The sequence below is a fragment of the Muntiacus reevesi genome, chromosome 2, assembly GCF_963930625.1.
Source record: "Muntiacus reevesi chromosome 2, mMunRee1.1, whole genome shotgun sequence".
Lineage (NCBI taxonomy): Eukaryota > Metazoa > Chordata > Mammalia > Artiodactyla > Cervidae > Muntiacus > Muntiacus reevesi.
Genome location: NC_089250.1, coordinates 68,258,426 through 68,285,971, shown reverse-complemented (window position 1 = coordinate 68,285,971; position 27,546 = coordinate 68,258,426). Strand labels below are relative to the sequence as shown.

General features: G+C 44.0%; 1 protein-coding gene across 7 annotated transcripts in view; it reads left to right on the top strand.

Moving 5' to 3' along the window:
* Window positions 1-27,546, top strand: part of CHD6 (chromodomain helicase DNA binding protein 6) — a 192,036-nt gene that overhangs the window by 81,044 nt on the left and 83,446 nt on the right. For all 7 annotated transcript variants that reach the window (XM_065922021.1, XM_065922024.1, XM_065922022.1 and 4 more), the window contains 7 exons: window positions 2,953-3,100; window positions 4,903-5,052; window positions 17,537-17,599; window positions 18,436-18,494; window positions 19,160-19,277; window positions 25,124-25,210; window positions 25,401-25,535. In XM_065922021.1, coding sequence (XP_065778093.1) covers window positions 2,953-3,100; window positions 4,903-5,052; window positions 17,537-17,599; window positions 18,436-18,494; window positions 19,160-19,277; window positions 25,124-25,210; window positions 25,401-25,535 — 760 coding nt within the window. The remainder of the gene's footprint in view (window positions 1-2,952; window positions 3,101-4,902; window positions 5,053-17,536; window positions 17,600-18,435; window positions 18,495-19,159; window positions 19,278-25,123; window positions 25,211-25,400; window positions 25,536-27,546) is intronic.

Below are 27,546 nucleotides of genomic sequence, written 5' to 3'. Positions count from 1 at the left end.
TCTCCTTGACATCATTTAATGTGTGTCTGAAAACGTGGAAGGCAAACATATACACGTCTTATAGTAAGGTTTAGTATTTTGAGGAGGTTCTATTCCTTAATTCTGTTTACTTAAGCTTAATTTAGTTTTAAGCAGGATATTTTCACAATGAAGCACATGTTTCTAGCCCATCTATATAATGAATATTTAAAATGGAGATTAAACAGACGTAGATAAAATTTTCCAATATGAAGCTATATTTCGTAGAAAGATAAAATTGATTTCAAATGTTGGAAGGATTTAAGATTTTATAGAAGATTAAATGGGATTCCAAGCATGTGATTATTCTGGTGACTATATTACTATCTCTAAGTGTGTGTCCCAAAAATGAAGCACACACCTTCTTCTGTTGAGAGAATCAACTATGGAGTTGTGATTTTTTTTTTTTTTTGTATATCTGAGTTATTGAAGTGTTTTGTAACCAATGCTTTTGGTGATTATTTTGAAATTCCAAGAAGATTAAGAGAAATTTAAAAGTTTTTGCATTTGTTGAAAGGGAGACTGGGGATTTAAAAAGAAAAAAGGAGGCAGGAAACATGATACAATGTAAACAGCAAGGAGATTGTGAGTCAGCTGAGCTGAGCACCAGCCTCTGCTGGCGGCTGGCTTTGGGGCCTTTGTGCTTTTTAACCTGTTTGTACAACTGGAACATGAGGCCCACCTGTCCCGGTCCCCTCGCAGAATCGCGGTTGCTACAGTTATCCGAGACAGGAAAGACTTAAGTGCTTTGTAGAATATAAATTGCGATGTAATTTTCTTAGTGAGAAACCACCTAACATGAGATAAATATTCCAGTGAAAATTTAGCATCTTTTTTTTTTTTAATTTAGCATCTTTTAAAACTCTTTTCACCGGAGTCTTCTGTCCTGAAACTGGTAACAAGTAGACTTTCTCCCTTGATCCACACCCCCACCCCCCGAGTTTCATTTCCTCAGTTTGGATCAAAATAATCTCATAAAGAACTTTGCTGACAGGTAGGCACACCAGTCTTCAGCCTATGGAATCAAGGGTAAGAATGGGGTTTTGCCCACCTGATGAGTGATCCACACGTGAAAGGGTGAAGGGTGTTGGGACTTCACGGTCCCACCGTGACCCCACGGTTCACGCCGGGTGCTGTCCCACTGGATCTTCCGTCTCTGTCTCTGTCCCTGTCTTCCCCCACACCTTGCAGTACCTCGCCTGGTGGGAGGTACCAGTAATCGTGGCTCTTTCCTCATCTTCCACCTTCTGCCGAGACTTATTGGCACTACTTCTGCCAAGACTTTCTGGTTCTGCTTCTGTCGGATCTTTCACATCACTTACACCCTTGCGTTTTCACTGATCACATCTCGCTTGAGTCTTCTTTCTCCCTTGCCCGGTCTTGCCATCGTGCTCTTTTCATGCAAAATGAGTCTGAGCTCTTCAGCCTCACGTACCCCTGGGTTCTTTCCAGCTTCATCAGCGTAGTGCTTCTTTTCACTTGCCCTGTCATCCAGCCACACAGACTGTCTTTTACTAAAAGAGTCTAACACTCTTCCATTCCCCAAGAATGTCTTGGTGGTTACGCACGTGCCTGGTTTAAACACTTTCTCTTCCATTTACTAGTGTGTTACCCTGGAAATCTTAACCTCACTGTTTTTCTTGATAAAAATAGGATAATAATCCTATCTGCCTTAAATGGTTGCTTTGAAGAGTAAAGGAGATAATACATGTAGAAGTTTAGAGAACTGCGCCTGCATGTAGTAGGTGTTACATACAAATTAGCTGTAATTATTATTATTACTGTCTTCTATCAAAATTCTGTGTGTATCTTTGTTCAAGTGTGTTTTTCCCAAATCTCCCCAGTTGCATCCATCCATTAGCGCATCCATCTAACCAGTGAATATTTTATTGAATCTTTGGTATGCTTTAGGCATAAGACTTCTACTCGCTGTGAGGAATACAGAACTGAAGCGCATACTGCCCTGTGTCTGATGGGAGAGTGCAAAGAAGCGTAAACTGTTCCTCCATTCAGCACATGTTGATCAAGTCACTGCAGAGTATCCGAGGTTCTGTTTAGTTCTGAGCCTGGTGTCACGTGTAATGACCAACACTGGTGAAAGATCAAAGTTAGAATGCCTTAGGCAAAGCACAGTTGAGGTGCTTGAAAGAAAGTAAAAGTTCCTCAGTCATGTCCGACTCCTTGGGACCCCATGGACTTGGAACCCAGATCTCCTGCATTGCAGGCGGATTCTTTACCAACTGAGCCACAAGGCAAGCCATTGTGGTGCTTGGAAGTGTAGAAAAGGGATTTTATCAGCCAGGAGGAACCAAAAAGACTTACTAGAGGTGTTGCCATCTTAGCAGAGCCTTGCAGAGTGAATTTTGCCCATCCCCACTTCTCTCCAGGAGCATCCATCTCCTGCCATGGGTGATGTCTCTGGGTGATGGGAATTTTATCCCTGTGACCTCCTCAAGGGCTATGGCAGTGTTGTCTTCAGTTTTGAACTCCTAGCACTCATTCTGAGTCTTACATAGATGATTCTCAATAGATGGTGATGGCTTAGGGAAATGTTCCCACGTAATTTAAAGGGAGCTTGAAAGTGGATGATTCTCAATATCTGTGAAGCAATTCAGCTTCCTAGAGAAGATGTTTATTTGAAAGTGGAGCTTTTGGGGGGGCATGGAGGTGTTTGTATCATTTTGCTTCATATCAGATTAATCATATCTACAGTAGTTGTGATGGGGTGTAAAAAAAAAGTGAATTTTACATCAGCCCATGTAGATGTTTCTTCCCTTTTTTCTGCAAATTTCTGGCAGGAAACTCTTGTTGCTTTCCCATTAAAGCCTCTCCTGGCCCCAGAATTCCACAATGTACCTTTGTAACTTGAATCACATGAGAAATCTTAGCTTTAAGAACTGCCCAACAGTTTTAATTCTGAATTTCTCCTTGTAGCAAGGAGCAAGGACCAACCCCAGTGGAGAAAAAGAAGAAAGGAAAAAGGAAAAGTGAAACCGCAGTGGAGAGTTTAGAGCTGGATCAGGGCCTGCCGAACCCATCCCTGCGGAGCCCAGAGGAGTCCACTGAGTCTGCAGACAGCCAGGTACCGCTGTGCCGGGAGCCCGGGTGGGCACGGCGGCTGCGGGGCGGGGTCTCGCTGACGCTGATCCTGGTACTCCTCTCTCCCTGTCTGCAGCCCGCTTCCCTCACACCCAGACCTGGGCTGGGCTTTCTCTGCGCTAGTGGCTGACCACGAGGCTCTTTCTCTAGCATCCTGGTCCTTAGGCAAACAGTCTCCCAGCTGTTTAGTGGTGTTGGCTTCCTTCCAGGAGAGTCACATGTATCAGGCTGCAGTGAGAGGGAACGTGGAGAGGGGAAGTGTGATCCAAACTAGGTGAGGCTCCCAGGGCCTCCCTTGCCATGTAGGTGACGCATTGATGGCTCGGAGTGCTAATAAGCCAGTCTGCATGAGGACACGTTCATAATCCCAGATGCTGGGAAAGTCAGGGATGGACTCCTTGTGCCAAGATGGGAAGGAAAATTTGGCAAACACGGAATCAAGGAGTGGCCCACCCAAATGAGATTTCTGAAGACACGCCAAGGTGGCTACAAGACATTGGTAGGAGTTTTCTCTCTTGAGTTGAGGCAGCCTCTCTTGGACTTGAATTCTGATATTTCAAAGTGCTGTTTCCTCTGACAACCGTAGCAGTTTATCTGGGCTCTGCTCCCACAAGGGGGCCATTTAGGATAAGACCAACTCACTGTACTTTAAATCCTGTGATCTCCATTGTAGGAAGGTGTCAGCTACTAACGTCACAGTGATGAATGAGTCGTGGTGTCTGGGGTGTCAGATCCGAGACCCCCTTTCACTGCCTGTATACTCGGGTTAGTGGCTCCCAAGTCTCCTGACTGGCAGAGGAGCGAGTGCATCCGGTCCGTGAGGGTCGGCAGGTTGTTCAGTGTTTCTAGGATGGTGACCTGCACGTGAGACTGAGGGAGAGCCTTTTATGTGGAATTCCTCCTGTAAAATTGAATGTCATTGAGGTGACACAGTAAAGAAATGAACACAAGAGAGGCCCAGGATGTATCTTTTAGACGATAAGGGCTGCGGGTGGGGTGGGGGTGAGGTTTGGCTTTCCATTTTGTTTTGTAAGGTTTAAGTGTTAAAGACTTAGCTGGCTGAGTGGATAGTTCCCGGAAGTGTTTCTGCTGCTTGGATGTGATAGGTAGAGATGAACCATGTGTTTTTCTGCTTGAGGAAAGCCACTGGGTTGCTTTGCTGTAGACTGTTATCTCTCTTAAAGGTCATAAGCTATTTAATTATAGTCAAGTCCTTACATGGTGAGTCACGAATCTCATTTTGTCACACTCAAGACGTCAGCTTGCATTTCAAAGGGTGGTGTTAGGAGATTCTCAAAGTAATTCTGAATAAAATTGGTATTATTTAGTTGTTTGGAAGTACATGGCAAATCTGGTGAACTTGGAAAATTGAAAATAAACAAAAAAAAAACCTGGTAAGCATTGTCATAAACCTGGAGCTTCAGGCTATGCTTGAAAGGGACCTCAGAGATGATGAAGTTACTTCCCATCCCTGTTTCACTGGAATGGAAACTGATCCTAGAAAGGAGGGGAAAAGTACAAGCAGAGGTAATAAAACACATCTCCCTGGATCCTGAGACTACACCTTCTACTCTGGATCCAGGGGGTGTGGCTCCCTCTCCTCAAATGGGTCCCGTTTTGAGTGAATTTAGTTCTGAAAAGAGTTGTGTTTAGGGCGGATCCTTCTTGGGAAGTTGGAGAGAGCTCCTGTGAGTGTGAGCAAGTGTAGGATAGGCAAGGGTGTCCCTGTTCACACTTTTCCCTCCGACTCACTGAGCGTCTCTGGCGGGTGTGTTTGTCCTGCAGAAACGACGCTCAGGGCGGCAAGTGAAGCGCAGAAAATACAACGAGGACTTGGACTTCAAGGTGGTGGACGATGACGGGGAAACCATTGCTGTGCTCGGGGCCGGCCGGACGTCCGCCCTCTCAGCTTCTACCCTGGCCTGGCAGGCGGAGGTACGACCTTTAGACTGGACTGCCGGCCTCAGCCGGACAGTCACTTCGACTGCCTGATGGAGTTGTACTGTGGCTCTTTTTCAAAGCATAAGTTTGATCACTTTAACTGCAGTTTCTGTCCTTCAGGTGGCTTCCTGCTGAACTGAAAGTTCAGACTCTTGTCTGTGCCTAGCAGGTCCCTCTGTCATCATACTCTCCCGAATTCACCTAAGTTCGTTTTTCAGATACACGACTTTGCGCCATCTCTCTCATTACTCTTCAGCCAAAAGACTTGCCTCTTTTAAAGCCATGTATCAGCCATTCTTTCCCACCTACTGCCCTTTACCTGTGTGGTCCCTTTTGGTTGGAATGCTCTTTGCCACATGCCTCACATGACTCTTATTTGAAGTAGACCCTTGCCCCTGTCAATGATTCTTTTTTTTTTTTTTCAATTAATTATTATTTTTGTGACTGCACTGGGTCTTTAGTTGTGGCACACAGGATCTTTAGTTGAAGCCTGTGGGAGCTAGTTCTCTGACCAGGAATCAAACCTGGGCTTTCTGTGTTGGAATCACAGAGTCTTAACCACTGGACCACCAGGGAAATCCTCTAATGATTCTTTTTATTTCACTCCTGTTTCTTTCATAGCAGTTTTTACAATTTATAATTGTGTTCTGATTTCATTTTATTTGTCTCTCCCATTAGAATGTAGAAGTGTGATATGGAGTAAATAGCTACTCAGTGAACAGAATCACATAAAGCAGTCATTACAGTTGGGACTGGGGTTACAAAGGTGTGTGGCAAGTCCACAGCAGGGCCAGGTCCTAGGACACCAGGATGAGTATCGTGGCTTGGTCCCTGCCTCCAGGGAGTTTTATCTGGGAGGAGAGTATGGCTGTGCTGGTACTGTGAGTTAAGCGAGGTCTTGGAAGTATGTGCTGGATACAGCGACTGGAGGAGGAGGAGTAAACAGGAGAGGGAGGTCAGGGTTTTAGGAGAGGTGTTTCCAACGTGAACCACAGCCCTATAACCGCTGGTACCAGAGGTTGTGATATGACAGTTTAATGAGCATGGTCAGACGTTGGGGTTTGATTTGAGGAGTGATGGGAGATGATCCCGGGGTGGTAAGGAGAGCCACATTAGGTAAGGCCTTGGCCTTCTTCCCGTAGGTTGTACAAGGGGCCTGGGGCAGTGATGGTTTCAGGCAGAGAAGCAGGATGCCCATCTGTGCAGTTTAGGAATTTCCACTAGCAGCAGTGTCAGGGAAGACGAGGCCAGCATGTAGTCCTGGTACCCCCAGATGCTACCAAGGAAGAGGGGGTGGGGATACACGTTGAAAAGGAGGAGGTCTGAGCCAAGGAGCTTACAGAGGAGAACGCAGAAGCAAAAGAAGCAGCAGGCTGTGCACGTGGGATGCGCCTGACGGCCGGCAGCACATTTTGGGACACAGGCTGTCTGTCGTTATGGAGTCCCGGTTGCTGACTTGGCAGGATTCACGTTCTCCCTGTGCAGCAACAGCACAAATACCTGCCCTTCCTCCTGGAGCTGAGGATGCTTTTATCCGTGCCACCCACCTTGACTCCTGCATCAAGCATTTTCACGTAATTTCTCACAGCCTTTTGCTCTGTGTCTGCATAGAAAGTAGCTGGAACCAGGGACCCTTATGCCTATGTTAACAACCAGGAAACAAGCACAGAACAATCCAGATCACAGCATTACATAGCAGCAGTGGATCAGTGCTGAGCATGTAAGAACTGATTTTGTGTCTCTCTCTGGATCAGGGTTATCCAGCTAATGAATAGAACACCTAATAGTTGTAATAATTTGACATAGTGTATTGCAGTACTTTTCAAGCAAATAGTTAAAAGTAATCCTTGCAAGACTTCTTTGACATGATAGGATTATATTGCTTTATAGTTGGTTTCCTTGGACTTCCCTGTAGTCCAGTAGCTAAGACTTCATGCTCCCAATGCAGGGGGTGCAGGTTCGATCCCTGGTCAGGGAACTAAATCCCACATGCCGCAGCTAGAAGACCCACATTTTACAATGAAAAATGTTGTTGCAACTAAGACCCAATGTGGCCAAATAAATATTTACAGTGGGTTTCCCTTCCTTGGCGATTTTATGGTTGATTTGGTAGTTAAAACACTATACGGGATTTCATTTTCTCCTAGTAGCCATTTAGCCAAAGTTATTACCCATATTTCAATTGTTGTTCTGACTTCTACCCTAGTACCTAAAGGGCAGTGTTAGCTGATCAGACAGAAATATCTTGAGTTTTTATCTTAATGAAAGGTGCATTCAAGAAAGAGTTTATATGTGGTGAAACATAAGCTAGAATCTGAATCTGCATTAATTACACCTCAAAAATTGTGACTAAATTTAAAAAAGAAAGAGGCCCAAAATGTGGTTTTGGTGTTGATGTTCAGAAAAGGTAGCCATGTGGCTCTGGCCTCCACGCCACAGGACAGACCCGACCACCTTCTAGGGACTGAGTGACTGACCTGAGTCAGTGCTCCGTGGAGCCCTCTATTCGGGTCTGTCTTACATAATGGGCTCTCTGGGGAGGTCTGAACAAAGATTTCCCAGACTAACACAAAGCCCCAAAGTCAGAGATCTCATCTAGGATTCCAGGCAATCCTCAGAGTGTCCAGGGGCCCAGAAAACCAGTAGAAGAAGATGAGACTTTTTCTTCCATCCTTCTCCCGAGGCCCTTTGGAAGGGTGTCTGCCTGCTTGCTGGCTTTAACTTGGGGCAGAGGAGGGTGTGCAGTCAGCACCAAAAAGGTCCCACTGCCCCCCCCCCCCCGCCCCCTGCTTTCTTTGCGGCGTCTTATCGGCACGCTCAGCCCACTTGTGTGGCTCCTGGCCCCTGTCCCAGCCCCAAACTGCAGCCTCAGCAGTGCTCACCTAGTGGTGAATTGCTGCAAACATCTTTACGCGTGATTCATTCTAGCTCGGGCCTGGCAGACAGCAGAGACGCCTGCTTCGGAGTCTAGAGGACAGTCCCCTGGCTGGGGTATGGGATTAGGGGTGGAAGTATGTTCCCATCCTCCCTGTGACTCCCTGCTTTCTTATTCTTTGTCAAACTGATGGCAGGGCTTAGAACAGAGACAAACTTGCCCGCTTATGGCGTGTTTACAAGGTGTAGATTCTTACAAGGCGGTCTCAGTTTTTGCCTCCTGCAGTTGGTGTGGTTTGTGGGATTTTCGCCTGAGACAGAAGGACTTGAATTTGAACGAGGCGTCACCTCCCAGTGCTCTCCTGTGCCCTCTCTCGAGTCTTTGCAGACAGTCCCCTCCGCCTTGTCTGGTCTCCGCCTGCGCCTGGCAGGTGAGCGCAGTGGTCCCCTCGCCCGGGAAGCTCCCTGCTCCCCTCAGGCTGGAGGTGAGTGCCCCTCCTCCGTCTCCCTGGGCACTCCCGTGTGTTAGACTCTGCCACTGTCCTTTAAACACCTGCCAGTTTTTGTTTTCCCTTGTCGAAGCCTTGAACCATGTTCGGGTAGGGCTTGTAATCCTTTTCTTTTCCTTTTTTTTTTTCAACTTATCTCTCCAGCATGAAAGAGCTTCAGTAAAGTAAAATGTACATTAAACCCCAGGAAAAGTTAGAGAAAAGTATGGCACGTCCCTCCCCTGTTTTGTGGTGTATTCATCATTCCCGATGTACCCGGAACCCACAGCCTGTGACTGCACTGATGGGTCAGCGCCCTGCTCTGAATACCACTCCTGATTGTTCATGCCACCACACTGTAAACTTTTGCAAAAACAAGTGTCACTTTTTAGTTGATCATAATTTTCACTTAACATAGGTAGTACTTGACATTGGGTAGTAAGTAACATAGAGAGATGTACATTTCATGTATTTATATGTGTAAGTAATGAATGAATATGCTTAAAACATTATAGAAACAGGTATTATTCTTAACTCCTGGATTAGAAAGGTCTGTCTTTCTCTCTCAGGCTCTTGTTTCTTCCACGTCTTCACACTGGCCTGTTTTCCTGCTGGCATTCGCCTTCCTCTCACTCCAGCCCTGACCACCGTGGGCAGGCCCCGGGGCAGAGTGGCTGCAGCTCTGCGGCAGCCCGGGTGATTCAGGACTTAGGCTGCCGTCCCACTCTGCCCAGGAGGATGGTTTTCATTCTTTCCGTTTCTTCGTTGGCCACACCACCGGTTCCCACCCTGAGTCTTTCCTCCGAGTGTCTGCTATCTTTGTTTCCTCTTGGGTGCTGCTGGCCACCAGTCCTGCTGAGGCTTTAGTGTTCAAACAGCTGCAGTTTGCACCTTTGTTACTCCGTGCCCCAGTCCTCTGTCCTTCTCGCTCCATTACTAGGCTCATTTCCCCACAATACCAGGGCAGTTTTTGGCTTTTCTCAGTGTCCCGCTCAAGAATCTAAGGTGATTTTGCCTCTTAACTCCTGTTTTAGATCAAAATTCCTGCCTGATTTTCTTCTAAGGAATGTAGCCGCATTCTATTCTCATTTATCCCCACTCCCGGTTCTGTGTAATTTTTTTTTCTATTAAGACTGTGTTCCTTGTATCCCAAATAGGCATCCTGTTTCCCCTATACTGGTCCTTTCATCCCATGGGTATGTTTCAGCTTTCCTTCCTGTTTGCAGTCCTCTTATGACCCGGCATCCTTTAGGGCCCAATGGAAAACACACTATTTGAAATTCAAACTGTTCATGCTTTCTGCTCTCTTGCTGGACTTAGGGTTACTGTTGCACTGATTAGGATTTACCCCTGGCACATTTCTAAGAAAAATATGTTTTATTTTATTTCCACTGAGAGCTAAGCCCCTGAGACTGGGCACCTTTTTGAATGCAACTTTGGACCTTCCATGGCATTTGGTAAATACTTAATGTTTTGAAAAGTGGGTTGCATCTCACTAGAGGCTCTCCTTATTCTAGCTAAATAGAGTGAATCAGGTGGTTGGTTGAGGTTGGGAGTGATGTAAGTTGAAACTTTTTTCCCTAAGGGAAAAAATTAATTTCATGAGTTTCTGACATGAAATTGAATGAATTAAAATGGTCTTCTTTGAAGGATAATTTGAGAAAATTCCAAGAAGTTGAGAACAGATGGCTGTTATGGAAGTGTGTGCGGCAAGCAGATTTAGTTTATATCTGTGTGTATCTGTATACACTGAGTGTTTATACACACATGATCATGCTTATGCACGGTCTCTGTTTAGGAAAAAGAAATCCTGATTTTCCAGTCTTCTTCCTACTTTGATGTGTATTTTTGGTAACACTAGCCTCTTTTTTCCCTTTTATTAGGATAGAGTAAAAAAAATCTGTTGTAAAATTTTGATAATAACTTGATTTTTTTTTAAATTTTAGTGTTATCCTCTATTCTTTAGTGCCAAAAAGCAAACTGAAGTTTTATTTCATATTCCTTAATTTTTACTTAAAAATTTTCTATAACAAAGAATGCCTTAAGCCCTCCATCCTTTTAACCCTCAGAGTAAAGTTCTGAGCTTCCTTCATCCACACGTTAATGTTTCTGTGGATTGGGTCTTGCTTAAAAACATCTTGCCATCAGAAGCCATCTTTTTCTGCTCTTCATGGTTGGTAAGAATAAGAGACTATTTGAAGGGACTGCCCTGGTGGTCCAGTGGTTAAGAATCCACTTGCCAATGCAGAGGGCATGGATTTGATCCCTGGTCCGGGAATTAGAATTCCACATGCCATCGGGCAACTAAGCCCATGGGCCATAATTTCTGAGCCCACTCGCTCTAGAGTGCATGCTCTGCAACAAGAGAAGCCACTGCAACGAGAAGCCATCACACCACAACCAGAGAGTAGCCCCTGGTCACCACAACTAGAAAAAGCCCATGCACTGCAACTAAGAGCCAGTGCAGCCCCCTCCCCTCAAATATATAATCAAATAAATAAAATTCTTTTAAAGAGAGAGAGCCCATTTGAAGTCACCTGCTGGTGAGGAGAGACCATGGTTCTTGCAGCACGGGTGCACGCGTGTGAAGGCTTGCTTGCTAATCTGGTTCGTACAGACTTGGAAGTAGGTAGGAAAGCAGTGATGAAAGTCTAAGGCTAATAGACATCTAGCTTGTTTCCAAAGCCTCTTCTGATTTGGCCAGCTTCTCTGGCTATGTGTGCCCGTAGCACTTGCTCTATACTTCTGTTCCCATGTTGCATTGTAAAATCTTTTAACATGATTTATTCAGAAATATTTATTGAGTGCCTACTACTATTGAGTAACAAGGACTGTTCTGAGTGCTGGAGATAACATCAGGGAACAAAAGAGCCGGAAGTTCCCACCCTTGTGGAGGGAGCCTATAGCAAAGTGAGAGGAGCCTGTGGCATGCACACAGCCCATCTCCTCCTCCAGACGTTTGCCAGATTTTCAGCCTACGTGGGGTGTCAAGCCAAAGGGCTAAGCTCAGAACTTCCAAAGGGTAGAAATAACTCAGGAGAGGCTGGTTATCAACCTGGAAATAGTAAAAGTGTGTAGTGTGTCCATGGTGGTAAGTGCTATGGAAAAAAAAACATCAGAATAGGAGTGTTAGGAAATTCAAGAATGAAGGTTGCAGTTTTAGATAGGGTGATCAGTGTTGGCCTCACAAAGGTAATATATGAGCCAAGAACTGAAGGAAGTAAAGGAGTGAAGGAGTCGTGTGGGAAGAAGAACATTTCAGGCAGACAGAATAGCAGAGTCCTGAAGGTGGAAACGTGCCTGGTGTGTATGAGGGACAGACAAGGAGACCTGAAAGATGACAGAGGAGATGAGAGGCTGGGTACGCATTCTGTGGGCTTCTGAAGACCTTTGGGAGACTTTCGGTTTTACTCCCAAGTTGAAAAAAAAATATTTTAAGCAGTTTAAGCAAAAGAATGACTTAAATGAAGGGGCCATTCCGAACTTTGTGTTGAGAATAGACTAGTAGGACAGGAGTGGTAACAAAGTGACTACTTAAGAGATGATTGGGAATAATCTGGGTGAGAGATGAAGGTGGTTTAGACCAGGGTAGAAGCTGTGGAGGTGGTGAGAAATGGCTGGGTTCTGAACGTACTTCGAAGGTAAGCTCAACAGGATCTCTTGGCTGATGAAATAGGAGCTGATGAGATATGGAGCAAAAAGAGAGGAGTTGAGAATTACAGGATTTTTGGGTTGAACATCCAGAGGGATAGAGTTCTTTTTAATTCAATTGTAAGAAAGCTGTAGTTTGAAGGGGTATGGTTGGGGGCTTGGGGGGTATGGTTGGGGGACTAGGAGTTTGGTTTGGGGACATCTGAAGTGTGAAATATTTCTGAGATAGGTAGTGATGACAAATAACAGCTAGATAAAGGAGTTTGTAATTATGGGGTTCTAAGCTGGATTAAATAAATATAGCAGTCCGGACAACATGCACACCTGCATGTTAAGTTGCTTTAGTCGTGTCTGACTCGTTGCGACCATATGGACTGTAGTCCATCAGGCTCCTCTGTCCATGGGATTCTCTAGGCAAGAACACTGGAGGGGATTGCCATGCCTTCCTCCAGGAGATCTTCCTGACCGAGGGATCGAACCTGCATCTCTTGCATCTTCTACATTGACAGGTGAATTCTTTATCACTAGCACCACCTGGGAAGCCCAGGATAAATAAATACGGCAGGCAAGACACATATAGTCAGTATTTAAAACCATGAGACTGGATGGGATCACCTAGAGAATAGATAGATAGATAGAAAAGAAAGCCCCAAGTCTAGGCCCTAGGGAACTGCAGAAATAAGAGTTAGTGTTGGAGGATTCTATTTTCAGGTAAGAAATAGTCAGGCATGGCAGACCAACACTCGCTGCAAGGGGGAAGAGAAAGGTAACTTGCAAAGAACATATTTTTAAAGGCATCAGCTAGTTGTGGAAGCAGTAAAAATGAGATGCAGTAAAATTCCAGACAGAGAAGAGCTATTCCTAGATGAGCTGATTATTGCTGACTATTTCCTTCTCTGGAAGCATTCTGTAATTCTAGGCAGGGGCTGAGCACCAGGCTGGGCCCAAACAGAGACCTACTCTGGGTTGACGAGAAACTGTCTGACCCTGCTGGTGATTGATTATGCAGGGCTGATGAAATGATTGGAAACTAGAGGAATCCCCAAAGCAAGGAGCCTTCCCCAGGAGACGTTTGCTGAATTCTGGGGTAATGCAAGAAGTTGGTGGCTGAACCAGAAGGCAGATTGAAATCTCACAGTCTTGCGTTACTTAGGAGATAAAATCTCACTGAAAGGATGGGTCTACTGTAAAACAAAACTGACTCTCCTTAAGAGAGATTGTTAACCTGTTTGGGATTGGAAAACTCAGGGCTGAGGAGTAAAAAGACCTGCCGAGCTTACAGTCAGGTGACTTTGGGCATTTGTTCTCAAGGAATAGATTAAACAAGAGATGGACTGAGTCTTAACAAAACGGTGACCCAGTCCTGACCCAGCAGAGCCTGATTGGACTAGACCAGTGGGACCCATTCCTTCTCCCTGTTCATCGAGGAGAAAATAGGAAGCATTTGGAGCTGCTGTGATTCTTTTGTTCACAATATTCACCATACAATAAAGAATTATTAGACATTGAAAGGGCTGGGAAATTGACTAAAAATCAAGAATTTTAATGGAAGCAAACCCCAAATGATCCAGATAATGAAGTTAGCAGGAAAAAAAGTTTAAATTACTATGATTAATGAGTTAAAGAGAATAGAGGAAAAGATGGACAAAATAAGTTTTAAAGTAAAGAATTCCAACAGAGAATTGAAGGTATAAAGAGAATCAGATCAACACTGTAAAACTGAAAATTTGTAAAATTCAAAGCACAATAGGTAAGTTTAAAAGCAGATTAGATATAATAGAAGATAAGATTAGTGACTTTGAAGACAGATCAGTAGAAAATGTCTAAACTGACATACAGAAAAATGAATGGAAAGAGCAGAGCAAAACATAAATGCATAGAGCGAGCACTGGGATGCAGTGAAGAGGTCTGATGCTCTGATTAGCGTCCTAGACGTGGAAAAGGAAAGGTCAGTCACTTAGTCATGTCCAACTTGCAAATATAAAGAACTCTTGACAATAAAAAAAAAGACAATTTTTAAAATAGGCAAATAACTTGAATAGAAACCTCATAGGGCCAATAAGCATATGAAAAGATACTCAGCACTTTTTAATTATCAGGGAATTGTGAATGAAGGAGGGGATGTGAGAGTTGAACTGTAAAGAAAGCTGAGTGCTAAAGAATTGATGCTTTTGAACTGTGGTGTTGGAGAAGATTCTTGAGAGTCCCTTGGACAGCAAGGAGACCCAACCAGTCCATCCTGAAGGAGATCAGTCCTGGGTGTTCATTGGAAGGACTGATGTTGAAGCTGAAACTTCCAATACTTTGGCCACCTGATGCAAAGAGCTGATTCATTGGAAAAGACCCTGATGCTGGGAAAGATTGGGGGCAGGAGGAGAAGGGGACAACAGGATGAGATGGTTGGATGGCATCACCGACTCACTGAACATGAATTTGGGTAAACTCTGGGAGTTGGTGATGGACAGGGAGGCCTGACAAGCTGCAGTCCATGGGGTCGCAAAGAGTTGAACATAACTGAGTACACATCTATTGGAATGGCTGAAGTTTTCAATACTCATGATATCAAGTCAGTTAGAACTCCCATGCACTGCTGCTGGATGTAAAAATGGTTGCTACTACTTTGGAAAAAGTTCTGACAGTATCCCTCAAAATAAAACATATAACCAACCTCATAACCTAGCAATTGCATTCCTGTGTATATATCCAAGGTAAGCGAATGCATTTATTTGAACATTGAAAGCAACCCAAATATTCCTTAGCAACAGCATGGATAAATGAGTGGTGGGTAAATAAATAATTTATACAGTAAAATACTGCAGAGTGATACAGGAGAATGAACCACATGCTAGATGATTCCATTTGCATGAAACTTATTAATAGGCAAAACTAATCAATATGGTGGTAGAAGTCTGAAGAGTGGTTATGTCTAGAAGGAGGCGTGAGGATCTTCCAAAAATGTTGAAAATTTAATATAACTTTATCTCAGGGGGACTTCACTGTGTATGTGTACATGTAAAACGTCGATAATTGTATGCTTAAGACCTCTGCGTGCTGTATACCTTAGTCACTTACAGCATTATGTGGGCGTGCCTGGCCATTCCTTGATGAAGACTATAGCGCGTTTATGTCTGTAAGACCAGTATGTAAACTCAAAAGACACGCAGTACATAACGGGTTGGCGGGGGGGGTGGATTTAGGAAAGAAATGAAGTTGTAAGGAAGGAAGTTGGGTCATTAATCTAGTTTCCTTTAACCCGGCCTCTTTTCCTTTGCTTGCTGTCCACTTGTCATAGCCTGAGCTCTGTTTGTTGGCTGCAAGATTGGAGTTGTGATTTTACTGCTCAGGAAAGGACATCTAGTTTGGGCCCTTCACTGGTAGCCATCTGGACAAGAGAAGTTAAGTCCAGGTATATGGAAAAAGAGGGAGGCTTTAACTATATGATATAGATCAAGAATAACCCTTTATCTTTCCTTTGTATTCCATCTGTCTTCCCTGTTATTTAGCATTCAACCAATATTCATTGATCACCCACTGTTGTCTGGCTTTCTCAAGGTATCTAGCTACACCAGTCAGTAAAACAAATAAGGATCCCTGCCATTACAGGCTAGCGTAATGGGAGAAGACAGCAACCCACTGTGAACTGTCGCCTCCTCCTTTTCTTATGCGTAAGAATCAAGCAGTGCAAATATACTTAGAGGAAACCAAGCTGAGTCTGTATCCAGCCTCAGTTCACTGATCTTCCGGTTGAGCAGTGGGAAAAGACTTGTCGTTTTGGATTAACTTCACAATGCCATGTGTCCAGGGGGACATAATGAATATGCGTAGCCTTTGGGAGCATCTGTCAGCGCCTGCTGATTTCCATACTTCTCTTCCACCATCTGCCCTACTCGTCATTTTTTACTATCAATTTTCTGGGAAAAGCTTGATTTAAGTTCTTAGAAAATATGTTTTCTATAACGGCAGAACTTTGGGTTAGCTGAGCCCTAGAATGGGTAGACTGAAGGCAATGATATACAGCACAAATCATCCTCTTGGAAAGTTCTGAGAAGGAACCCAGCTAGTTATTCTGAGAGTTAGGGTTGTGGTGTGTGTTCTTTTCATACACTGTTCTAAGTCTCATATTGTGATAAGTGTCAGATCTGGAAAAGTCACATAGTGCAGTTGAAACCACTGAAATTGCTCAACTAAAATCTTAGGAAAAACATTTAACAGGAGTGTTCTGACCCAGTGTATCCTTTTGTAAGTTTATTGTTTATTTTTATTTTTTAATTTCTATTGTTTAATTTTATTTATCTTTAGTTGTAGCATGTGAATTCTTTTTTTTTTTTTTTTTTTAAGCATGTGAATTCTTATCTGCTGCATGTGGGATCTAGTTCCCAGTGAGAAAAAAAAAGTGAAAGTCACTCAGTCATATCCAACTCTTTGCCATCCCATGGACTGTAGCCCACGAGGCTTCTCTGTCCGTGGAATTCTTCAGGCCAGAATACTGGAGTTGGTCCCATTCCCATCTCCAGGGGATCTTCCTGACTCAGGGATTGAACCTGGGTCTCCCACATTGCAGACATATTCTTTACCATCTGAACCACCAGGGAAGCCCTAGTTCCCAGACCAGGGATCAAACCTGGGTCCCCTGCTTTGGGATTACACTCTTAGCCATTGGACTACCATAGAAGTCCCAAGTTTGTTGTTTTTTTTTAATGCAAATTTTTTTTTTTTGGCAACATTTTTTAAATCAAGTATCCTTTGTAGAAAGAGATTTCATGGAGATTAGAAAATGTTGATGTGTATCAAGGGTAGAAAGGAAAGAATTAAATTGTTTCCAGTTGGGATTTGTAGTCAAAGGATGATCAGTAAAACAGAAAGCCATTTCCAGGTACAGAGGAGAACAGCGGTACCATTTAGTAGAGAATAGTTATGCCTTACATTTGCCTAACGCTTACTGTCCAAAAAATGTTTTCACATGCCATCTTATCCTTCCAGTAACCTAGTGAGATATGTATTTTTAGTTCTTATTTTAATAGATTTGAAACTAAGGGGTGTGAATTGACTTGCCCAAAGTCAACAGCTGGAAGGTGTGAGAATTGGAGCACTCTGCTTCTGAAGTCCCCGGACTCTTTTATATTACGCCTTTCCGAAAATTTTATGCAGTAACATGTAAGCAGTTTGGGCAGAGAAGGGAGGTCCCAGGACCAATTTTAGTGATGGTAAAGGCAGATCTGAAGTCAAGAATCTGCAAAGCAGAGTAGCTTCCCTGCTCACATGGGAGGGGAAGGAGGGAGGGTTGTGCACAGAGGTTAGGCTGTGTACCATCTTTGGATCACTCTGAGCTGACAGGATGGAGCCTCTTTACTCAAAGGTGAACCTTTGGACCAAGTAGTATCTATTGTAGCATTTCTTGTAGAATTATTTCATGGCTTCTGTGGTGCCAGTAATACACTTTCTGTCTCTCTCACCTCTGTCTTCAGGAGCCTCCAGAAGATGACGCAAACATCATTGAGAAGATCCTGGCCTCTAAGACTGTCCAGGAGGTTGGTGGCTGATGTTTTTGGCTTGTATGTCTAAGAGGTCTCTGGAGTGATCCTTCTCAGCTGGACCGAGAGCTAGGCAAGAGTGTCGTTGGGCTAGTTGACACTTAGGTTTGTTAAGCTAGTTGACACCTCCATAGAAGATTTTAGGACATGAAATTCTTCAATATTTGAGTATGACCCAAATTGATGTTTTTCTTCCCTGTGATCCTAGCAGTAGGTATTGACCTCTTAGTTGCCATAGCTCACTGAAAGTCATCAAGGAGCCAAGAAGAAGAGATGGGAAAAGACTCCCAGTGCAAACACCTTTTCCTTTCGATGTCTTCAGAGCTGTCATAGGGAACTTCTAGAGAAAATGCCTTGTGTAAAGGAGCATGAGAACATAGTGTCAGGGAGAGCATGGTTTCATTTTTACCTCGAGTATTTATGAAAGAAGATTTCCTCACTTTGAGAGTGAACGCCTCTGGGGTGTGTGGGCAACGAGGAGGAGGGGGCGGGGCTCGGGGGTGGGTGTGGAGACACCGGAAATGCATGTTCTCACTTTCGCAGCAGCTCTCAGAGCCCTGGGCCAGTTTGATTTTTTCATCTGAGTGTTCTCCCAGCCGAGATCTCGGAATGACACCAGGAGGAATTTTTTTTTTAATGTTGTAGCTTAGCTATGTGTTCAGCCTTTAGAAAGTCTGCTCCATAATGGCCCAGAAAAACGGCCTGGCAAAATGCAAATGTCCTCTAGAAATATGTTCTAAACCAAGAAGGAACGCTTGATTTACCTTTTTCGTTTGGTACATAAGAGTGGTCCTCAGGGATCTAGGCTGATAACAGCTTGCTTTGGGTTGCAGGTCCACCCGGGAGAACCCCCATTCGACCTGGAGCTGTTCTACGTCAAGTATAGAAATTTGTACGTCTGTTTAATGTATTCTTTGTATTTGGATTTTATATGAATAAAACGTCTTTCCTTCATCCCATCATTATCTTCTATATTTTCCAAGAATGGCCCCTAAGGTGTGACTCACAGACCTCAATGGGCACAAGTTCACCTTAGGGGGCAGTGCTCAACTTGACGTATAGAGTCACCTGGAGAACTTTTTAAAAGTACTGAAGTCCTTGCTGCCCTCGAGGCCAGTTGACTCCTACTCTGGGCATAGTTCCCAAGGGTTGACGTGTTTTAAAAAATCCCTATGTAGTTCCTTTTTGCACACAGTGTGGAGAATCACAGTCCTATAGCCTATACTTTTCTGCTCTCTTGCATTTTCCTTTTTTTCTTGGCTATGTGCCCACTTCCACTAGTGTGCATGAATGCTAGCCTCCCTATACCTGCCCTGCCTCCACTGTGAGCCAGTTTCTCTAGGAGCCACAGAGTGACCAGTTGCTTGGAATTGCTGCCTTGTCCGTGTTCAGTTTTTGTCCTGAAGGGCAAGGCCCTTCTAAGTCCAGTCTCCAGCACTTCCACAGCAAGCCACTCCACTGCTGCTATGTTAGATGGTCACCCTGGTTACTGAAACTTTAAAGTCTGATTATTTGCCAGTTCTACACTCGTCTCACAATCTGTGTGTCTTTGGATAGTTCCTACTTACACTGTAAATGGGCCACAATGGAAGAACTCGAAAAGGACCCTCGCATCGCACAGAAGATCAAGCGATTTAGGAATAAACAAGCCCAGATGAAGCACATTTTTACTGAGGTGAAGCGTTATACTTATTAATTTGATCACTGCTTTTCTTGCAGTATTAGATCCCAGGTTTAAATTTCTTTAAGTCGAAGTCCCGTGCAGATCTATTGCTCAGGCATGCCCTGATTTGAGACGCGAGTTGTCCAGATTTAATTCAAAGAAAATGGAATAAGGCTCAAACCTTACAACTGATAAGAATCTAAGAATCTGCATCTCGGTTACATTCTATGGCAAAAGGAATGTCTGCACAGTTTTTTCATTTCCTTCCTCCCCCTCCCCAATAGGGCAGTTCCTAGAAGACTTAATGTTTGGGTGTAAAATAGAAACAAAGCCAAAATGTTAGAAAATAAGTAAATAAATATATCAACTTGGGAATTTCTAAGTGTAGTACCTACAGTAAGAGGAAGGATTGATGGATTTGGATATCAGAGCATCTTTAGTGTCTATAAATTGGAAAATACCACAAATAAATCTTAAAGTTAAGTACATATGTACATATATGTATTTCCTAATTGTGTACATGCATACATACATACAACTGGGCTTCCCTGGTGGCTCAGACGGTAAAGAATCTGCCTGCAATGCAGGAGACCTGGCTTTGATCCCTGGGTCAGGAAGATCCCCTGGAGAAGGGAATGGCAACACACTCCAGTATTCTTGCCTGGGAAATCCCATGGACAAAGAAACCCAATGGGCTACAGTAGTCCGTGGGGTCACAGAGAGTCAGATGTGACTAGCACTTTGACTTTGGACTTCCCAGGTGGCACTAGTAGTTAAGAACTCCCCTGCCAGTGCAGGAGGCATTAGAAATGCGGGTTCAATCCCTGGGTAAGGAAGATCCCCTGGAGGAGGGCATGGCAACCCACTCCAGTACTCTTGCCTGGAGAATTCCATGGACAGAGGAGCCTGGCAGGCTACGGTCCATAGGGTCACAAAGAGTCGGACATGACTGAAGCAACTTTACACGCATCTACATACAAGGCACCCATTCTTATCCAATATGGAAACCTTATTTATATTTGCATAGACACAGACATGATACACACTCCTATACATATGACAAATAGCTGTAATGATAAAAAAAATGCTCTTATAATTCAAAAAGAAAGATACATAAAGACACAGACAAAAAAGAGATGCATGGATCCAGGGAAGTGGGATGAATTGGGAGGTTGAGATTGACGTACAAATCCTGCAGTATATTAACTAGGTAACTAATGAGACCCTGTGGGCACAGGGAGCTCTACTCAGGGCTCTGTGGTGACCTAACTGAGAAGGAAATCCCAAAGAAGAGGGGATTTATGTATATGTGTAGCTGGTTCACTTTGCTGTACAGTAGAAACTAAAAATTGTAAAGCAACCATATTCCAATAAAAATTAAGAAAAAAAGAAAAGTATAAAATCCTAAATAGAAAAAAATGGACAGATTATTGGGGAATTCAAGAAAGGGGGAAATTATTTACTAATCATACAAAAAAAGTAATTTCACTAGCAGCCAAAGAAATGCAAATTAAGATGGGAATCTTCTAGTTTTCACTTACTAAATGTTGGAAGGTTTTAGAAGTAAGTATTGTCCACTGCTGGTGAAGGTATATGGAAGAGACCCTCTTGTCGTCACGGCTTGGGAGCGTAACTTAGGATGCCCTCTCAGGAGAGTAAGTAGGTTGACGACAGATGTCAAATGCCTCAATATTTGCATAGCCCTTGTCCCAGCAGTTCTAATTCCATCATTTATTTTAAGGAATCTATCAGATCTTGGAGCAAAGACTTAGCAATGATAAACAGTTTATGTTGGTGAATAATTGAAAACAAGCATAATGTTAGGTAATAAATGCTGTTAAATTATAATACGTTCCACAGAGTGTAGTACTGCGCAACTAGTAAAAGTGATACGGAGGACAGTTATTAATGTCAATAGGAAGGGGCTTAATGTTGTAAACTCTTGCTAATTGAAAACGTCAGTCTCCTGTAGCATAAGAGAGTTCCGTTTTAGGGGTGGTGGTGGTTCAGTCACTCAGCTGTGTCCAACTCTGGGAACCCATGGACTGCAGCACGCCAGGCCTCTCTGTCCCTCACCATCTCTTGGAGCTTGCTCAAACTCATGTCCATTGAATCAGTGATGCCATCCAACCATCTCATCCTCTGTCGTCCCCTTCTCCTCCTGCCTTCAGTCTTTCCCAGCATTGGGGGTGAGAGTTGGGGGGGGTGGTGTGCAGGGGAAAAGAATCACCATAATAATGCATAGAAAATGTCTGAGTTTATGTGAAAACACTGACCTAATATTCTCTATTCAGTAGGATCGTGGTGATTTCTATTTTCTTTAACATGTAATTTTTCAATTTTATATGGATAACTTACAAAGAAAAAACCATAAATTATTTTTTAAATGTAGTCACAAATACGCGACCTTTAGAGTGCACTCAGATGCCATCAAATCATAGCAAACTGCCACACATAACTTACCAGTTCATTGTTCACATGGTGCTCCTTTTCCCCACAAATGCCAAAAACCTATTTTAGGACGGTGTCAGTAAGTGTTCTTTTTGTCCCAATATGGAGTCTTTTCTCTTTAGCCTCAACATTTGGCCCCAAGCCTCTCCAGGCTCGTTGTAAAGCCTGTGAGAACTGTTTTTTATGGCTTCATTCCTCTGATAGAGCATCAGGGGAAGGAAGGGCTGGAATTGGAGAAGCCAACCTGGAGCCCTGTTGGACGCACTCCCTGGGTTCCCAGAATATCGCATTCACACCTCTATTTTAGCAAGGATTTGCAGCGTAGCGACCTGTTTACATGTCTGGGTCTGCCATTCTGAGCCCTGCAAGGCAGACAGGGCCTCGCCTTCCCTTCTCTCCAGGACACCAGGCGCGGGCTGCGTGCTCAGTCACCACGTGGCTGTGCCCGGGCCGGTGAGGAGGGTTGCCTGACGCCACTCCTGCTCAGGCCCTGTGGCACTTCCTGTCTCCCCGGGCGGACTGAAGTCCAGACTCCTCAATGCAGTCTACGAGGCCCCATGAGTCTAGTTTCTGATTTATGCCCAAGGGAATGATTTTTTTTTCCCCCTTGGTTGGGTATTGAGAGAGAAAACTGTTAGGATGTGTAGAAATACTGTAGTGGGAGTCCCTGGTGAGAAGGGACAGTTATGGGAGGAGATTGGAGGCCACTCAGAGGAAGGAAAATTGTGAAGTAGTTGCTGTAACGCTGTCTTTGGTCTTGACCTGGTCGACAGTTTTACTCATAACTTGCATAAATGATGGTCTTGTAAATAATAGCCTAGTTCTGAATAGAGCTTCTTCATACACATTACTTCCACCCGCTTTATTTGAGGTAGCCAGGGGTACATGTGAAGGAGAGTCAGGCTAGAAGGCTGAGCATTTCCCACGCCCCACGGACTGGAGGCCTGTTAGCCCCTGACTCCTTAGCACCAGACCCAGCGCTGGGAGAATGAATGCCAGAATCCAAGTTCAGGTTCACCTGGACAGGCAAGGATGAATTAAATCATGTAAATGGCTTGATAAGTAATGGCTCACATTGGTACTGTAAAGATCTGTACAGCTTTAGAGTGGGGAAGATGACCGGATCGCAGCTCAAGGGACAAAGTTTACTGTGAACCAAGAGCTGGTGGTCGGTGGTAAACAGTCTGCCCGCCAAATGCAGGAGACCTCGAGTTCGATCCCTGGGTTGGGAGGATCTCTTAGAGAAGGAAATTGCAACCCACTCCAGTATTCTTGCCTAGGAAATCCTGTGGACAGAAAAGCCTGGTGGGCCACAGTCCATGGGGTCACAAAAGAGTCGGACGTGGCTGAGCGGCTGAACAACAACGGCAAGAGTAGGGTGGGGCTTAAAAAGTGCCAGTAATCCTAGATGGCGCCCCGTTTGCCCTGCTCTTTTCTTTCCTGAGGATTACGCTGACCTGGGTACCGGGGTTCAGGGAGAGACTTTGTAAAGCCTGAGGGCAGCTGGGCGAGGACTGTTAACAGTGGGCAGAGGCACGTCTGAGTGATCGAGGGCAAAGGTGGGCAGGGGAGGCCCAGTGCTGGTGCCACCCAACACCCACACCCACAGGTGTCCACGCACCGCTGAATGTCCTTGGGCCAACTGAATAGCTCCTCTGGACTCAGCATCCTTTGTTTTTGTAAATCAGAAATCCTCGTAGCATCACCCTCAGAATACCTGGGAGGATTTAATGACACAGTGTGGATGAAAGTGCTTAGCACGGTGTCTGGCCCACGGTCACTGCTCCACAAGGGTTAGCTCTCTGCATCACAGAGGGATCTGGAAGCATGGCATCCGAAGAACATTGAACACCTGAGGTTGGGAGGTATTCAGATAGGGAGAAGAGAATCACTGGGTTACCACTGCTGTAGAGGAAGCAGTTCACTCCAGTGAGGCACAGTTCTAGGAGGAAAATTAGGCGGTAATTTGATAGTGATAATGATAAAGATTGTGATGCTACTACTGAACAGGCAGAGGTAAAGCTGTCTTGGCAGTGGGTCAAGTCTCAGAGGGCAATAAATTCCTGAACATAGGAGTAATTGTATCCGAGGGTGGATTTGCCAGGGTTGCTGTAAGAAGTGTTCCTGTGTAGATTGGAAGAAGAAACTATACAGCTCCTTAAGTGCCTTCTAGCTTAAGGGGCAGTGAGTACACCTCTACAGTTCAGGAGGAGGGCTTCTGGGCAAGAAAGACCTGGGTAAGCGTTCTGGTCCACGTGGCTTTGCAACCCTGGCCACCGGACATATTTAACCTCTCTGAGTCAGTTCTCTTATCTCTAAAGTTTTTACAGCACTTACTCCATAAAGTAGTTTAGAGGCTTACTTGAAAGCACTGGACACACATTAAATATTTCTAAATCTTGTTTATTACTGTTCTTATAAGTACACTTTGGGCAGGGAAGCATGGTCTGTTTAACAAGAAACAAGTCCTAAGAGTACAGCTCAATGAACTTTTACAAAATAAACACTCCTATCTAACCACCACCTAGATCAAGGAATAGAACATTATCAGTATCCCCAGAAGCTCCCCTCGTGCATCCATCCAGGGTTAACTGTTATTGGTGTGAAGAAGAAAAAGAAACTGACATTCTGGGTTTCCATGGGTTATCTCTGGAAATCCTCTGTGCTGATTTTTGCTCAGTACTTAATAACCCTGGAGGAGGGCACGACAACCCATTCCAGTGTTCTTGCCTGGAGAATGCCAGGGACAGAGATACCTGACAGGCTGTAGTCCAAAGAGTCGGACACGACTGAGTAACTTAGCATGCACGCACTGAAATGACCAACAGGAAATCCTTCCCTGGCCCTGGTGCAACCTGTAAGGTGTGGTCGTGCCTTTAAATGTAGTCCTGAAGAGCAGGATTTGGGGACTGTGAGAAAAGTTGGTGAGTTGATTTATTTAAGCAAACCTCCCTTTTTTGGTTGTTTTTCTAATTTATTGGAATATAATTGCTTTACAGTGTTCTGTTAGTAAGACAGCCACTTCACTAAGTAGTGCTTGGGAAACTGGGCAGCTTTATATAAAAGGATGAAATTAGATTACTTTCTAATGCCATACACAAAAATAAATTCAGAATAGATTAAAGACCTCAATATAAGGCCAGAAAATACAAAACTCTTAGAGGACAACTTAGAACAGTCTTTGACGTAAATTACACCTAGATCCTCTTTGACCCACCTCCTAGAGTCATGGAAATAAAAATAAGCAAATGGGGCCTAATTAAACTCAAGCAGACCTTTTCTTTCTGCGTTCCCTGATAGAGCCCATGGCGGTGGGCGGCGGGAGGGGAGGGGGTCACTTAAAATATTGGATGCTGGGTTGGCAAGAAGGGAGTCACTCCTTAGCTCTTCTTTCCTGTTTGCCTTAGCCTGACGAAGACTTGTTCAACCCAGACTATGTGGAGGTTGATCGCATCTTAGAGGTGGCCCACACCAAGGATGCAGAAACCGGAGAGGTGGGTATTTCTCAGTTTTAACTCTTCTAAAATGTCTTCCTTGCTTGTCTCGTGTTTTGCCAACACATGGCCTCTGTTTTAATGGCCTTTGTGTGCTGTATCATAGGGAGGGTTTCCTAGGTCGTCAGTGTAGGATCCATTCCTCTAACGTAGTAGAAAGAATGCAAGCTCCTCTCCCGTTTGCCCCCAGGAAGTGACGCATTACCTGGTGAAGTGGTGCTCACTGCCTTACGAAGAGAGCACATGGGAACTGGAGGAGGACGTGGATCCTGCCAAAGTTAAGGAATTTGAATCTCTGCAAGTGCTCCCCGAAATCAAGCACGTGGTAACGTACACCTGTCACTATCTGGTGCCTCTTGTAATGCGATGATCCTGGGTGTCCCCCAGGTGGTTCTCCTGAGTGGTTTCTGCGGCATCTTACTGTTGGTCGTGCGCATTGAAACCGGGGTTCAGAGTATGTTTCTCCCCACATCACACTTTACTGGCACTGGGTCAGCTTCAGGTCTGGGCTCTAGTTTGATGGATGTGACATTTAAGAAGCTTGGTCATGAGCTTTGTCTTCTTGGTGTATGGCTGTCACGTGGGGTCAGGAAGATAGAAGGTGCAAGAAATGCTTGGCTTGGGAAAGAAGCTCCATAGGTTGTTGGTATCTTTTTTTGTTTCCTATTTCTTATCTCTTTCTCCATCGGTGATCTCTTTTCTTTGGTTTTATCCTTCACTTTTACTAAGAATGTTCTTAAAGGGAAGAAATTGTCCTTTATCAAAAGATCCCTAGGACTTGGCAGAGAAAACAAATAAGTTTTCCATATGTGTTGAATTGGTTAGTTTTTCTGATTCTGGTTTATTACCACCAAGCTGCAGAAATGTCCCAGGGTACCTAGTAATTAAAAGGAGGCAGAATTGGGATAGAGCTCAGTTAAGGTGTAACTAACTTGGGAAGAGAATCAGAGATGTTAAAGAATATGGCTATAGACTGGAATGATCAGTTTCTGGTTTTTTTTCCTAAGTCACTTCTTTTTTTTTTGCCTCACTGTATGGTGTGCAAGGTCTTAGTTCCCTGACCAGGGATCAAATCTGTGCCCCCTGGAGTGGAGGGTACAGAGTCCTAACTACTAGGCCTCCAGGAAATCCCACCCCCCCAAAAAAAAAAAATCACATTTTTATATGAAAAACTGTTACCTGTTACCTAGTCCTTATTGTTGTTTTTATATCACTTGTCTTGATAACTAGGACATTCTGTCCCTAAAAACTTTTTGGTTAAAAGTTGGTTGCTTGTAGGTAAAATAACAGAGTTTTGGGAGAGCAAGACATGAGTGTCAGTAACCACTGTGCAAAGAGAGTAGCAGTCATTTACTAGTTAAGACCCACCTTTGAGACTCCAAATATCGATTCTCTTTTAAATTTAACAATACTGAAGGTTTTGGAGCCCTGGGGTAGGTGCTTGCCTGTCGTCTGTGATACCACTGAGGAGCCAGCCAGACTAGGCGTCAGAAACCTCTAGCCGATTTCAAGTCTCATCCTTAGATTGCTGAGATTTCTGGGCAGTAGGCGACATAAAGCTAAAACCTGGAGAAAGTGGGCAGACCCAGAGGAGGGGCTGGATGAGGGTGTGAGGCCTCTGTGTCTAGAGTGCTACCAAGGCAGCAAAGTAGAAACCTGCAGTGAGAGTCTGTTCTACAGTTTTTGTGGTGCTAAAAGTGAGCCTCTTCCGTCGCTAGAGATGAGGAACATTCCAGAAAGTCTCCCAATAGTGTGGGGTAGAGTGCCATTAAAATGAGTTACATGAACTTAAGGGAGCCAGGCTGAATGATTCCTAGGGGTTAATGTAATTTCTTTAAGGGAACAGAACAAGACAGTTCATATGAGAATATCTTGGTTTAAAAGCTTTCTCTTTAAAATTAATTTTTGACATAATAAATTATTTTCCCTTATATTTGTAAAAGCTCCTGTACCTATGTGCTGATAGTAGTATTCCACAGAGTTCTGTTTCAAGGAGCTTGGCCTAACGACAGCTATCGTAATTTTGTAGGTTAAGTTGTGGTATGTAAGTTTCTGAAAGACCACACTTTCAGTAGTCTGAACAGATTAAACCATTATATTTACCTCCAAATATCAGTGATACAATATGATTGGGGATATTTTATTAAATCTCACATGCAAATGGCTTAGTTTTAGATAATAACATATTTTAGGACTAAACTTTCTGTAATACCCCAAAGTAAAACTCCCAAAGACTAAAGTTGCTGTGAGAAAAGCTGCAGTCTCAAAGTTCTCTATGTAACTACAGGCATAGCTAAGAATTTTTTTATTTTTGAGACCTCAAAAGTGTCAGCCTA